Source organism: Filicampus tigris, chromosome 3, assembly GCF_054856515.1.
Source record: "Filicampus tigris isolate MCC_2025a chromosome 3, RoL_Ftig_1.0, whole genome shotgun sequence".
Classification (NCBI taxonomy): domain Eukaryota; kingdom Metazoa; phylum Chordata; class Actinopteri; order Syngnathiformes; family Syngnathidae; genus Filicampus; species Filicampus tigris.
The window spans coordinates 20,110,332-20,125,366 of record NC_141219.1 but is presented as its reverse complement, the minus strand read 5'-3'; the positions used below and the strand labels follow the sequence as shown (position 1 = coordinate 20,125,366).

General features: G+C 40.4%; 1 protein-coding gene across 2 annotated transcripts in view; it reads right to left on the bottom strand.

The window, feature by feature from the left end:
* The window catches only part of fbn1 (fibrillin 1), a 67,204-nt gene extending 53,253 nt beyond the window's left edge, over positions 1-13,951 (bottom strand). The window contains exons 1-7 of one of the 2 annotated variants that reach the window (XM_086025575.1): positions 13,706-13,951; positions 13,398-13,521; positions 13,264-13,346; positions 9,249-9,331; positions 7,837-7,935; positions 5,891-5,986; positions 4,154-4,249 (exon numbers count right to left, since the gene is read on the bottom strand). In XM_086025575.1, coding sequence (XP_085881701.1) covers positions 4,154-4,249; positions 5,891-5,986; positions 7,837-7,935; positions 9,249-9,331; positions 13,264-13,346; positions 13,398-13,439 — 499 coding nt within the window. In that variant the 5' untranslated portion in view covers positions 13,440-13,521; positions 13,706-13,951. Of the gene's footprint in view, positions 1-4,153; positions 4,250-5,890; positions 5,987-7,836; positions 7,936-9,248; positions 9,332-13,263; positions 13,522-13,705 lie in introns of both variants that reach the window. The other variant, XM_086025574.1, reaches the window with a different exon arrangement.
* Between the last annotated feature and the right edge of the window lie 1,084 nt (positions 13,952-15,035).

Here is a 15,035-nt window from a genome sequence, read left to right as displayed (position 1 = left end):
CAGTCTGCATTTTTGGTCCACTAAGTCGTGCGTGGTGCTGTCGCTGGTCGGTCAGCAGACAGGCGATATGTTCACATTGGAGGAGAATCTTTTCACATCCCAAGCTGACTCCAGCTTCTGGTCAGGTCACATGTGTGTGGTTGTGCGCTCGCTAATAGGATACGATCTAGCTGTAATGGGACACAGCTCTGTTTCAAGCATTAAAATTGTGTTAGGCTAAATGTGTTCATGATTGACTGTACACATGTACTTCATTTATTCAGTCATCAAGGAAATGCCTGTGAAAGTGACTTAAATGTAGTCAAAACACAAACAGATCTATAGGCTTGCGTTTGCCTCAGTGAAGACAAAATACAACATGAACTCATTGGAAATATAAATATGGATAAGTAACATTGGGATTAATGTTTAGTCTATGAAATATGACAAAATGTCAGCACAACACTTCCATAAGCTAATTAGAGTATATAACATTAGCAACTATAAAAGCTTCTAGATGCCTACCGTCATTCAAACAAACATATTTCCACAAAACACAACATTCTTATTTATAATTCATCACACAGGCAATATGCTCCATGATAGCCACATTTAATAGCAATTTAGAGCCCACTGTAGCACGCAGGCTTTCCTTCCAACTTTCAACTAATACAACTCAAAGCAGTTTATGCACTAAATAGTAGCTCCATGTGCTTAAGGTAGGCCTTTGTGTGTTCCACCAGCCATCGCCACATTTTATCATAAAAAAAAAAACAGCATTTCCTGTAAAAAACACTTATGTCTATTTTTTCTAATTGTTACATTAATGGGGGTTAAGTGTTACAGACATCCCATTAATGTGAAAATTTAAGGGAAAAAAATCACAAAATTGGACATACGTGTTTTTCACACGACAGCGAAGATATGCTGGTTTATGCTGGTGAGCACCCATGCTGGTCTATGATGTTTTTTTAATTTATTAATATTATTATTTCAATTATTTTATTTCTTATTAGCAGGGAGCATGCTGGTGTTGGTCCATGCTGACACAGGCAAGACCAGCATCGTCGCTGTCCAGTGAAAAACACTTATGTCCCTTTGTTGTTGTTGTTTTTTTTTACATGAATGGGGTTTCCACGTTACAGACATTCCATTAAAGTGAAAATTTAAAAAATACATACTAAAGTGGACGTACGTGTTTTCCACAGGACAGCGACGATATGCTGGTTGCTGATGAATAGCATGCTGGTCTTGCTGGTGTCAAGAGATACCAGATTCCCTTACTGTTATACAAATGTCGCTCAAGTAGCGTTGAACAACATTCTACAGTGATAGAAGTCAGACAAGCTTTTGAACTAGTTAAAAATGAAAAGAAAGGAATGAGCAAAAATCGAAAAGGTGAAAAAGTACAATTTAAGATAAAACCACTAGAATGTGAATGTCAATTTGTTTTCATTCAATGCCTTTACCTGGATGAATAAAGGTTACGGTAACTAGATACAAAATGTACAATATACTGTATTGAAAAAAAGATACAAAAGTAATAGAACTAGCTAAGGCCTCAACCCCATCTATGCATTAACACATCCAAACTCTCCATAATTAATAGTCCTCTTCGCTGAAGACAAAATATTGTTACGGACTAATAATATTGACTGTTATTAATTGCTATTTGTAACTATTAACCTACTCAAGTTCAAGTTTCAAACTCAAGTATCCTTGCTGCTAAGGTACTCATGCCATAACTTAATGTTAATTAAGGGGCCCAGCACATTTATTAATAGCCCTGAGACCAGACACACTGAAATTTGCACACACAGACCCATCCAGCAACACAGGGAAAACTGTACTGGTAAATCAGTTTTACGAGTATGTCATACTGTTCAACATCCCAAGCTGGTCCAATAGCATTCTCATGCCGGTCCACCAGCATCCCATGCTGGTTTACCGGCATCTCATGTTGGTCCACCGGCATCCCATGTTGATCTAACAACATCCCATGTTGGTTGACCATCAATGCCATGCTGGTCCACCAGAAACATCAGCATCAGATCAGCATAAACCAGCATTAACCATCTTATACCAGCAAAGAATCCATGCTGGTCGATGCTGGATAGTTTAGCAGGGCAGCCATCTTTGTAACAGTAGTTTGTACCAATTTACTGTATAATGTTTGTGAATGGTAAAAAGTCATGGACTACTGAAATGAAACAATGACAAAGACTTGTGTTTGCGGTTGTGCCACCTAAAATAGCCCAAAAAGGTTTTGATTTTTTTTTATATTTGCTTTTTTTTTTTTTTTCTTCATGTGGATGTTGTAAATAGTACAGAGAAGATAATTTGTGCCTTGTGGCGGAGTGGCCACTTCTAAAGAGACAGTTAGGGAACCATACCTCCATCATAAGGGTTGAAAAATATTTCTCACTGCTATGTGTAAAATGGTTGGGCTGCAGCGCGCTATCCATTTAACCATCAAAAGAGTATGTTTGTGCCATGAATCGGGGCAACAGGCTCAAACGATCCTTGCCACAGCAAAATAGACCATCTACCGGAGCCAAACAAATGTCTGGTAAAACAGTATGAGTCATCACAAGAACCTCAAAGGTAGGGAAAGCTCAGTGTGACATATTAGCTATTACCAAGGTTAAGACTTGTGATTTATTGTTTATCTCCTGAATTAATTAGCTAGTCCCTTAATGATAATGTTTATTAAGTCTGAATTTTCACCGCATCTATTTTTTAAGCAACGTACAGTGTACCTGTTAAAATACAAAATATGATTGCCTATGGGTCTCATTTCCAAGTAGTTTATCTCATGTAGCATCTTCTTTTTGACTGACACTAGAGCCACACATTGGAACTACAGCAATACAGAAGAAGGCTTAAATTATCATTCAAGCTTTGGATGTGATTTCATGGTGAAATGTCCAACTTGTTCAAAAATAAAGTACTTTACGGAACTATTTCTGATAAAAAAAATTTAAAAATTGTACACAACTTGTGTGAATTTGCATTTTGTGCGCATTATTCCTTTTTTGCAGCAGAAATATGTTTTGTGGCCTAACTATTTCATGCACACGTTAAATATACTGTACCGTCATTGAACTTTTATCCCCCCCATGTCATATGTGGCACTCTGTAAACATCATTTTCTAGTAAAAGGCCAGCAGCAGGCCGAACAGGAACTCTTTTATCACATACACATGCCATTTCGGCCATATACAAAGCACACAGTCCGATGAGTTATATCGACAAGTATGTTTCTTTAAGGTATTGCAAAGTCCTGTTCCACATGCCCCCTTTTAATTTTGAATACCTAACCCTCCAAAGCTCTCTGCACAGCCCTCATTCATAGTCACGTTATATAAAATCTATGTACTGTACATTACTACTTAACTTTTGGACTGATATCCTAAAAAAAACAACAACAACAAAAAACCTGTTGTTGTTATGTGATCTGTGATGCGGGGGCTACACAATTGCACAATTAAAAAAAATGTGTGTATATAAACCTCACCATTTGAGAAATAAAAACATTGTCCCACATCACCAAGCTTCCACACAGGAAAGGAACAGAAAGCAAAGTCCCGTGTGATGAAGTGTGTTTCAGCAGATAAGGCCTGTTGCTAACCCATCCGGCTAGCAGATAGCGCCTTCATAGTTTCAGGGTTGAAGAAAACACTGAAGCAAACCAGGACAAATTGTCCACCAGACGCCTCTGAGAGGCCCTAAAGTCTGGACTCATTAAAGGGGACAATACTAATTAGGAGCGCTGCTGACAATCCAAATATTAGCTTTACGAGGTCAACACTTTAACCTCAGCTGGTCATCACTGCAGCAGACCTCAAGCATGTCAGCTCTCACACGTTTGACTTTGAGACGTTGAACAGGCTTGTCTAGGTTGGAGTGTTCACAACCAAAGGAGATTGGGAAGAGTTGGGCTAACGAAGAGCAAAGATGTTACATTCCCCAGAGCTTCATTGCAAAAGCAGATGTGGAAATTGATGGTCACCGCTGGGCACAACATGTCAACATTTTGGTTGCACAACAAAACCTCATTCAGTGGCACAAAGAACCCAAATGTGTCTTCAGTTCCAGAAAAAAAAAAAAACATTCAACACCCACTTCTCATTAGGTTGTGAAGGATGTAGGCAAGGCGAGTAGTGTTCATTACCTTTCTCGCACTGCGCCCCCGTGAAGCCGTAGGTGCACACACATCTGTTGGGAGCCACGCACCTTCCTCCATTAAGGCAGCCATTTTCACATACCGCTGTACAAAAAGAGACAAGGGTTACATTTTGTTGACATAGCATATGTTATCTCGTCCTTTGAGTGTGCCGTGTGTTGGATTCCATGCTAGATGTTCGTAGTGACTACTCACATAAAGATAGGGATGTTTCAGGATCGACCTATAATGCACTTTATAAAACAGATAGTTCTGATTGGACAAGAGTCATTCCATGATGACATCAGGCACAACTGCTCTGGGACTTTTAACTTTACATATCAGGACACCTCAGAAGTGTTCTATAGCGTTAATTTGGTCTGCATTAACGGTCAGTGGTTAACTTACATTACGATGGGTTGTTAAAAACTTAGGGTAAGTGATTTTTACAAAAACTGAAATAAGTAAAGAAAAAAAAATTAAAGGGTGAATGGTCGTCAGATGAGGACGAAAGCATGGAAAGAAGCTTGGAAATCCAGCTGAGCTCATGTTATTTAATGACACACTAATGACACATAAAGCACACAAATGGGAGCAGACAGCCGCCCAACATGTTAACACGCTAATGAGTACACAGTCGTTGTGTCAACTAATTTTGACTACTGACTACTTTGTGGGACTTTCTCTCATCCATGGAGCCACTGAGTGACGTAATACTGTAGCTTGACTTGACTCGACATGAAGTGGACTAATTGTCTAACTCGCTCTGTAAAAATGAAACAGTAATATATAGACGATTACATAGACTCTGCTTAGTCCAACAATTTGTTTAAGTTTCCCGTCTATCATTTATCGCAGCCTCGCCATTGAAATCTAATCCCAAAAATAGACTATAGAAAATTATCTGAACAGAAAGAGTGACTCACTGCGCCATAGGAACTATATATATATATATATATATATATATATATATATATATATATATATATATATATATATATATATATATATATATATATGTACGTTTTTTTTTTTGTTTTTTTTTCCATCTATGTAATCGAGTCCATTTCCCAGTGAGGTGAGGCTTCAATGGCTGCGCCGAGGCTCCCGTTTCCCGTTTGCCACGGCCGAGGTCCTCAAAGGTACATGAAGGTCTCCGTTTAGGACATTTTGGGACCTTTATGGACCTTGGCTGAGGCCAACGGGAAACGGAAGCCTCACCCTTAGGTCCTCAAAGCAACATTTAGTGCGGCCGCCATTAGGCTTCCATGCTATGGTGAGTCTTTCGTTATAAATATGGCCCAGCAAGGAGGGCCTCACCGCGAAAATAGATGACAATTAGATAGACATTAAAAAATCGGCTTCTGACTATACTTAGTCTGACTATTTTTTAAAGTTTTCGGTCTATCATTTATAACCTACAAAATGGGTGTCCGTCATAGGCGGATAGGTCAGTCACATAGGCGGAATGCCCAGCTCTGCTAAATACCTTCCTGAGGTTTAATCCGAACTGAGCTAAAATTTTGTAATTTTTGTACAGAGTTTATTATATAGCTGTGCCTAGGTGAGGGGCGTTGGCCTTAGAATTGTGTCCAAAAACAACAGAAGAAAATTTGGAGCTATGCCAGGTGCTATTTGTTGGAAGGCAACATTACATTCAGCCAACGGTACGTACTGAATGTTGTCGCTAGTTTTGACAAGATTCTGTCAAAAGCCCAAACAGGCAAAATAAGCAGTGACACTTACGTTGGCCACAGTGGTTTCCCACGTAGCCTTTCTGACAGAGGCATTGGTCTTCAGCACAAGTCCCGCCGTTCATGCATCGGATATTACAGTGCTGGACTGTGGGCAGAACAATACAACAACTAAAATTGACTTGCAATAAAAGTAAAACATATCTATGTATCTATACATGTGAGTGAATAGTCAGGTGGATATGAATATGTCATTGAATGGGTATTGATCCTAGTTGAGTAAGCAGATGTGTGCAACTCAAAAATGTCAGACAAAAAACGGTTCCCTATTAGTTCGGGCTCATTACCCAGCAAAAGAGAATCATGTAACTAGCATATGGACTTGTTCAACAGAAATGTTGTCTCAGCAAAAACTTTTCTAACAGGATTATGGCGTAACACTAATCTCCAAAGACAAATGATCTGTCATCTAATCAAACTCTCAATAAGTGGGTTGCTGTACTACTCGATCACTTTTTTTTTATAGTACACAGCAGTGGTCCCCAATCGGTGACCGGTGTTTGGTACCGATCACACAGAGAGCCCAGAAAATTGCATGAGCGTTATTTATTTATACATCTATTTTTTATACGTCAGCTCCCACATCCCCAAACCCCGTCAATTACCTTCCAAAGGGCAATATAAGTAGGGCTCGGTGATCACATGATTGAGAATCGTGGTATTACAGTGACCAGCTGTGCGCTGTGAGCCCATTTTCTTGATTAGACACAGCGGAAATGTGTGTGACAGCAGCCAATCAGAGTCGACCTTTTCCTACTCTCCTTTAGTTTGCAAGTTGAAGTACACAAAAAGTTAGAGGCTAGTAAGAAGTAATCAGTGATCGAACATGCAGCTAATCTCGCATCTGATGGGCATCCATGACTTGTGGTTATCTTCCGAAGATGAAGTTATGTTGACGAGATGTTCCTCACCATCAGTTGTGTGGTGGAATCTCCAAAGCGACATGGAGTAAATGTAGCTGTTGTGCAAGGTATGTCCTCAAAAATGGGCAAGACAACAATCCTGTTGAATCATTTGAACAAGGACCACCTAAGTGATGATGTCATGAAAATGCAAACAGTTTGCACAGCCTTCCCACGTAGCATTAGCGGTTTAGCCGCTACTAACTAGCTGGCAGCCATCGGATGAAAGCAGCAACCAATCATATTATCTTTGCGCATCATGCACATTTGCAAGTAGCAGTGATGTTAACATCTTTTGTAGGATCATAACTTTGAAATGATGTTTACATTTTAAGGCATATTCATTATTCCTGAGGAGTCCTTTTTTTTGTAGTTCACTGTCATTTTATTTTGTTCTACATTTGTTGTACTGTTGAGTAAGAAATGTTTACAAAAATTCTGTTGATCATTTTGTTAAAAAAAACAGCTTCATATGTTGATAAACTGTTCAAAGGGGAAAGTCAAGTCAGAAACTTTCTTCTCAATATGTTCTACACTCCCCCACTAGTCTTAACATGGCATTCTGAATAATATTGCATCCATCCCAGGCGGCGGCCATTTTGCTGACAGTTCCTCAGGGCTCAAGTAACGGCCAATCATGACTCACTTATTTTGTTGTATGTACAATTTTCTTTTGTTTTATGTGTCAGTTTTACAGTCAATTTTAACTGGGAGTGACAAATAAACAGCTTTCCCTCCTATTGGGAAACGGCAAAAGTGGGAGAGTTTTCCCCTTTTCATTTCTTCAAATTGATGTTTTACTCCTGTTTCTTGACAGCATAAGAGTGAGAACTAAGGAATACTTTATAAGTGTGCTCTAATAAGTTGAAGTGTCTTGTGTTTACAGCATCTCAATATTGTGCTTTTTCACCTATCGATGGATCTGATTAATGGACGTTCGCTGTAAAGGCTATTTTCACAGTGATGTGCACCAACAAGCCATTAGAACCAATTCACTGTATCAAGGTAAGACATGATAGGTGCTGTTATACCCCACCTGATTTGGATCCACAGGATGTGGCGACTTGGCCGGTGGGGCAGGTGCACATGTTGGGTCTGGAGCAGAAACCATCACCGCAACTGCTGCGACATATGGCTGCAAAGAGCAACGAAGGCACACACCTTAGCAACGTACATGTTTCATTTCAGGAAGTCTTCAATGTGCGTGAGAGAGAATGGAACTGATGCATTCGCTCAAGGTTTTGCGTTTCACTCGCAGAGGGTGTAGCTATGATCTCAACCTCATCAACCCTCAAAATCTCAAAGCGGCTCCAGTACAAATGGGGCCCAATCTTTCGTAACCCTAATCATGGTCATGTTATAGCTGGCGCCACATGTTGCTGAGCCATTCTCCTTTCTGACTTGCCATAAAAGTGCACCAGTGAAGTGTTTTTAGTTGCTGCTGGCTATTTTTTTTTTTCACTCCCTGGCTTTCTTTCCCACAGCCTGTTGTTGGCTTTGCTGCATGGCCTCAGCTCTGGTCAGGTAGAGTCCAGCCACTGACCCCTACTCCCTGAACCCCACTGCTAAACAATGTCATTAGAGCCGTGGCAGGCATCCTGGCAGCCGGCCGGCCCGCCAGACTGCAATCATACGAGGCTACGGCCTCTCAGACCTTCCTGTCTACCGAGGGAGGGGGAGAGAGCAAGAACAGAAACTATAAAAAGAAACGTCCAAAAGAATGCTGGTGTACATGAACCAGAATTAAAAATTTCCACTCGCTTGAGGTCACGTTGTCTGCTCGCACTTTATTAAGAGGATTTGTCTCTCCTTTATAAACATCATTATCCGCTCTCCACTGCAATGTCGGTCCAATTAATTAAGCAAATAAGTGGGGAGTTGGAACTAAAGTACAACATTTTCTGCTTATTTGTACAGTGACAAGCCTTCAGGGGCAGCAAGGCCGTCTCTGGTGACCTCAACACTATCTGATTCACTGACTTATATTTACAACCTAATTTTTAATATTTGCTCCATGAAACTACATATACATACCGGTACTTATATTATTCCCAACAGTCTCTTAGCGTCATAGCAGTTCTCTTGGCTACACAGCTTCAAGTACGTGTATGTTGAATGGCCAGCACTTTCACCCGTTTTATTAGAGCAAAACCTGTTCCAGCCAACCTGTACATATTAATACGTTTAATTATCAGCAGCGTATTTTCTGAATAACATACAGTATTTGGTTTTGTCACGTGGATTAAGTTGGGTAAATCCCCGCTGAAGGCCCAGTTATCAAATGCACGGCCGGCCACTGTTTTTCTTGGATAACAAACTGAGGAGTCACGGATAAAGAGATGACTGTTCCTGACCAAGTTGAATTCTTTCAATGACCAATATTAAAATTCTGGCGTCAAAAAGTCTGATATGGTCTTTATTTATTTATGTTTTTTAGATGATACTTACGGACAATGCACTGGTTTCCCCCAATCAGGGTCTTCCAGCCTGGGCAGCAATACACATTGTTCCTTGAGCCGCACACATTGGGTCTGAGGAGTAAAAACATGACATATTCAACAATTCAGGTGACAGATAACATACAAAAGGAAGCCCTTCATCACAAAGGCAACCCTAATATATACCTATCTACAGTATGTGTGCACAATCTAATAAGATGCAACGCAAGTGAGCTGCTCAGTTTTGCTTGACACCATTAGAGATGTATTAACTTCAAATCCGTTTTTCTTCAAACGTTTTTCGATTGTGGTTGTAATTTGCACTGCATCATACCCACAGCTGATTGTACTTTTCCGCCTCTTATTTAGCTTGATTTTGTAGCCAAAATATTAAAACCACATCTCAGAAGTGGTGTCCAACAACCAAAATGCTAATATTTGTTCTATAAAATTATACAAATTTATTCTCAATATGCTATTCCCTTCATCTCATGGCATTTCTCCTGGCTGGACTGCTTCCAGTATGTCTATATGGATTTTTTTTCTCACGTCCAATCAGATTTCAGTCTCTATCGTCTTGCCATGTTCATCTTATCTGCCCAGGGCCTTCAAATTCAGTCGTACTGGCTCATGTAATTTAAAGTACAGTCATATCTTGAGATGTGAGTGACGTGACTTATTTTTTTGAGATATTTTTACAATTCAACTAGTTTTTAGCTTTGACTTGTGAGCGCAAACTTGTGAACACCGTATTGTGGTAGTGACTTCACAATAAGCAACAGTTTGGCAAATAGTGAACAATTCTTAAAAAAAAAAAGCCTTCAGGCTGTTTAACGCCACTCTCAGAGGAAGTTTACTGTCAAAGTAAACATAAAACAAAGAAAATTACGTCTTCTGTATTTAGAACATCCAAACAACATTGCCCAAGACTGGGCCTTTGGGTTAATGTGAACATATAATGGAAAACGCCACTATCATGCTAATGGATAGCATCGATAGTTAGGTTTTCGGAACCCTATAAACAATGGATATTTGAACACAAACAATGAAGCAATACACACGACAGTTGATATAACAATACTCACAGGCATACATTCTTTATCCTCTATGAAAATTGATTAACATTACTGCATCTTACTGAGTCACAGTAGTTGCAAAACTATTCTTCTGTTTCTGTGCATGACCATAGCATTATACTGCCTCACAGTGGCCAAGGCAGGCACACCAGAAGGAGCTGCACGCTGAATTGAATTGCACCAAAAATCACAAAGCAGAAACTTTTAAATTCTTTAAATTGTCTTGAATCGTGTTAACGCTGAGTTTTAAATAATTTACATTATTATAGTGTTATTTTTCCCTATTAAAAAATATGAACACATTTTTATTGTTTTTTGGGGGGGAGAGGCTCGCTTGCATCACTGTAATGGCGTTACTATTTATTTCAATGACCAACGATGGCAGTGTTTTGTGTAACGAGTGAGGTCCTGGAACAAATTAAACTCGTGTCTCAAAGCACCACTGTAAATTAGTAATGGAAAAACAACCAATACAAACATTTTTTTAATTATTTTTGGGGGGAGAGGCTCGCTTGCATTACTATAATGGCGTTACCATTCATCTCAATGACCAACGATGGCAGTGTTTTGTGTTACGAGTGTGGTCATGGACCAAATTAAACTCATATCCCAAAGCACGACTGTGAATTAGTAATGGAACTGTTTCTTTCGCCGATTGGATTAATCAGCTATAAATCATGTGAGTATGATGTATTTTATTTATCTATTTTGAGGGGGGATTGTTATTCAATAAATACTGACTCTGAACTGCTTCAGATGATGTACATGCCACCGTAACCTGCTGTTATATTGTCGAAAATACTTCTTGTACGCTTCCTGAGAGAAGAAAAAAAATAATGATGCACCTATGCAAACATTTCCTGTTGGCAACGCCTAAGCCATCCTGCCCCCTACAGGTGTGCCCGAGGTCTACATATGTCAGGCTTGAATCCATGCTGACCTGTGGGTCAACGGATGTAAGTCCAACCAGATCCATGAGGTAATCATGAGGATGTCAGAAACATTCTTCTGGTGGTAAGTCAGCGTGACACAGCACGCAGCCTCTTCCTGAACGCAGATGTTCACATAGATGAACTTAAAGCATGTCACATAAAAATGTCTACTGTGTGACCTTCATCAGCTGTTTGCTGTCATCACTGTGCACAGATGGTCTGTTTTTTCGGGGTGCTTTCTTCTCCTGCCTTGCTTGCACTTTTTCTTTCGCAAATACACGTATGCGTACGCAAACATACATTTACACTCCAGCAGAGAACTGCGTACAGCTGCAGATGTGATTTATCCACTTTTTTGGGGGCTGAAAAAGGATTAGGTTGTTTCTATGTCTCTCTCTGGGTCTCTCTTTCCCTCTGCCACAGCCACACACGACCAATGGCCTCCTTTGTTTGGATGTAATTTATTATTGCAGGCAGCAGGAATGTGATCCCCTTGCCAGTATTTAATTGCTAAGCTTTGCTCCAAACTTCCCCATCACGGACAATCTTACTCATCTCAGGCAGCCTTGCATTGTTGTTATTATTAAAACATGCACACACATATTCTCTGACCTTCAGGGCTCATAAAGGACGTATGTGTGCGTGTATGGGTGTGTGTGCGTGTGTGTACAGTGTTCTCAGCTATAGCTGTGAATAGCAAAAAGTAATTGACACAATCCCCCAAAAAGATTTACAAAATTCTATACTGTAGAGGCCACAAAATGGCGGCAAAGCACTACTTCTGTCCAAATGAAGCACCTCAATTCACTTCAACATATTTCCTTGGTACCAGAGTTGGATTATAACGAGTTACATTTACTGTGCTACTATTACAGAAGTAACATTTCGTATATTTCAAACTTATCACAGTGGTTTCAATGCAACATACTTTTTACTTGTAGTTGAATATTTTTGGTAAGATGAAATGCTGTACTTTTACTCCCTTACATTGAGCTATATTCCACTCACTACTTGTATTTTTATCTACAGGTATTTGCTTGCGCGATCCGTTTTGGTTCATCAGAGTGACTTGGGTCACATGACTCTGTTTCCTCAGTCCACCGCATCTACTAGTGACATTTGACTCCATTTGACCAATCAAAAAGAGACAGGCGGTCACATGACCGCACACAGTTGCCGTGACTCATTCCGTGAAATGAGGAATAGCGGAAAAGAATAGCTCTGTCAGGTGTTGGCATCCATCTCCCTAAAAATGTTGACATTTCAGCCTACAAGAACTCTACTTGTTTTCTATGTAATCGCTGCTTGGTGAGCCGGTTGTGCTTTTTGTGTGAACATGTAAAGTTAAATACTATTTCTTGTGGCTGAATTTGCCTTAATTCATCCATCCATTTTCAGTATGTATATCCTCATTTAGGTGTGCTGGAGCCTAACCCAGCTGAATTCAGGTAAGAGGTGGGGAACACCCTGGACTGGTCAGCAGCCAATCGCAGGGCACATATAGAAAAACATCCATTCACACTCACATTCACACCTAAGGAAAATTTAGTCTTCAATTGACCTAATATTTATGTTTTTTGAATGTGGGAAGAAAAATGATTTAAACCCCCAAACCTTAAAACTTTGATGTGCTAACCACTCACTCACTGAGTAGTAATACTCAAGAATAATTTGTGGCAACTTGATCCACCTCTGCTTGGTACCAAGAGGCCACAAGATATCTTTATTAAAAATAAGTGAGTTTTTCAGCAAATAACAGAGCCCCCGGACCCCCCCCCCCCCCCCCACACACACACAAAAAAAAGCCACAAATAAGTGATTTGCAAATGCCAACTTGCGATATGTGCGAGTTCACTGTATATAACATGACACCTGTATGTGAACACAATGCTAAGAGATGCTCATTGAAAAGAAGAAAGCAAGTGATTCTCCAGAGAAGAATGAAGAGAAGCGGGGTAATAAAATCAAGGCTGCCCATATGGGTCTAATGGTTGAGGGATTATCATAGTCACATTACCCTCTGAGCAAGTCTGTCCCTCCCCTCCTTTTGGCTCTGCTGGTTCTGGAGTCAGTGGTTCTGACCTCTCCGGTGTCCAGAACCTCTGCGGCGTCTCCAAACAGGACGCAGAGGGACAGCTGGGCCACCAGAACCAGCTGCAGGAGCCGTCCTCCTCCGCTCTTACTGTCCTGCATATCCACTCCTCAAGTGTGCAATGTCCTTCACTCACTGTCCAGCCCTCGAACTGTGGAACTTGTGTGCAGTCTGGAGTCAAAGCTGCAAAAACAATAAGAGAGCAGAGGAGGGGAAAAAAGAGGCACAGGATTGTTAAAAGGCAAAACAACTCCATTGCACTCAGTGAAACATCTGGCGTGTCGTGATTAGTCCTATTTTGAAGTTGGTTAGAGAGTCGCAAAAACACGCAGTGTTAAAAAAAAAATAAAAAAGCGCAATTAATTACCTTGTCTCCTATGAGGAGATTCGCCTCACACCCAGCAGAGGAGTTGTTCACGCTTGCACGCAGGTATGATAATGATAAAAGTTTAGAGAGGTGAATGCAAGCTTCCGAAGGGCGCCTGTGAATAGATGCGCACGGTCACGCGCGAAGTGGGCCCGTGCGCATCCAGCTGCGTGTGGATCCACGAGAGATCATTTAGAAGAGCTGATGCATACCACAGGACAAGAGGGCTGAGAAGTCACTGAGGCTTTCTCCCTTACTCGGCTCTTTCCTCATCCCTTGCTCACTCCCCCCCCCCCCTAAAAACTCCCCTCCCGAGTCACCCCACCCCACCCACACCCACCCAAATTCAGCTCTCGCGAGACTTAAAACGTCAGTGCCAAAAATGCACAAATTGCTCTGAATGCTTGGCTTGTACTTTTACGTTTTTACTGTCTACTACTCACCAGACATGTCAAAAGTACTTATGCTGTTTACTTAATTAGAAGTATTGATACTAAAACAACAGACAAACAAACAAAAAACGCTGACGTGCTGATTTAACTCCTTTATACGCACCCACCACACACACGCACACATCAATATAAGAACTGTATTAATTTAACGTATATCTGAACAAAATAACAATGCCAACATGTTGAACATTCATACTTAGTTAAATAAAGAAGCCAAAATATTACAAAGAACTATATGATTCACATTAAGAAAACTTTATTCATCTACATGGCACAGTTATTGACACACATTAACACCATAAAATAAGAGCATAGATAAGCAGAGGTGGGTATTCTGTGTGACCGACGGACCGGTCCGTCTATCCGTTACTGACAGACGCCTGGTCTGCTGACATTAGACGATAGCCGGGAAATTAAAAAATAAATAAATAGACGGACTAATAAGCACAGACAAAAGTGGATTTTCATCCGTCTGCAACTCTGTCTGCTCATTCATGTAAACGGATTATTCCGAATGTTTCAGAAATCGGATGGTTCTGTGGGACAAAATGGCGGAAGAGCGTCGTGAAGGCGAAACGTCGTAGGCCGCGTACATCGTAATTCGAGGACTTCCTGTATTATCTTTGTAAAGGTCTCATTATGCTGTGCAGGTGTACCTAATGTTGTGTCCAGTATTAAGGACCCTGGTCAAAAGACAAAAAAAAAACCCTCTCTTTTAATAGTATTATAATAGTGTATAATATAAGGTCAGTTTATTTTGGACAACAAAAATTCTTCAAGCATACATTTTTCTGAGGCAGACTAAGGCCGTTGTAAAAGTGAGAATAAACGTGCCATTCACCTAGTATTGAATTATATGCTGTTAATATTTACAGTGC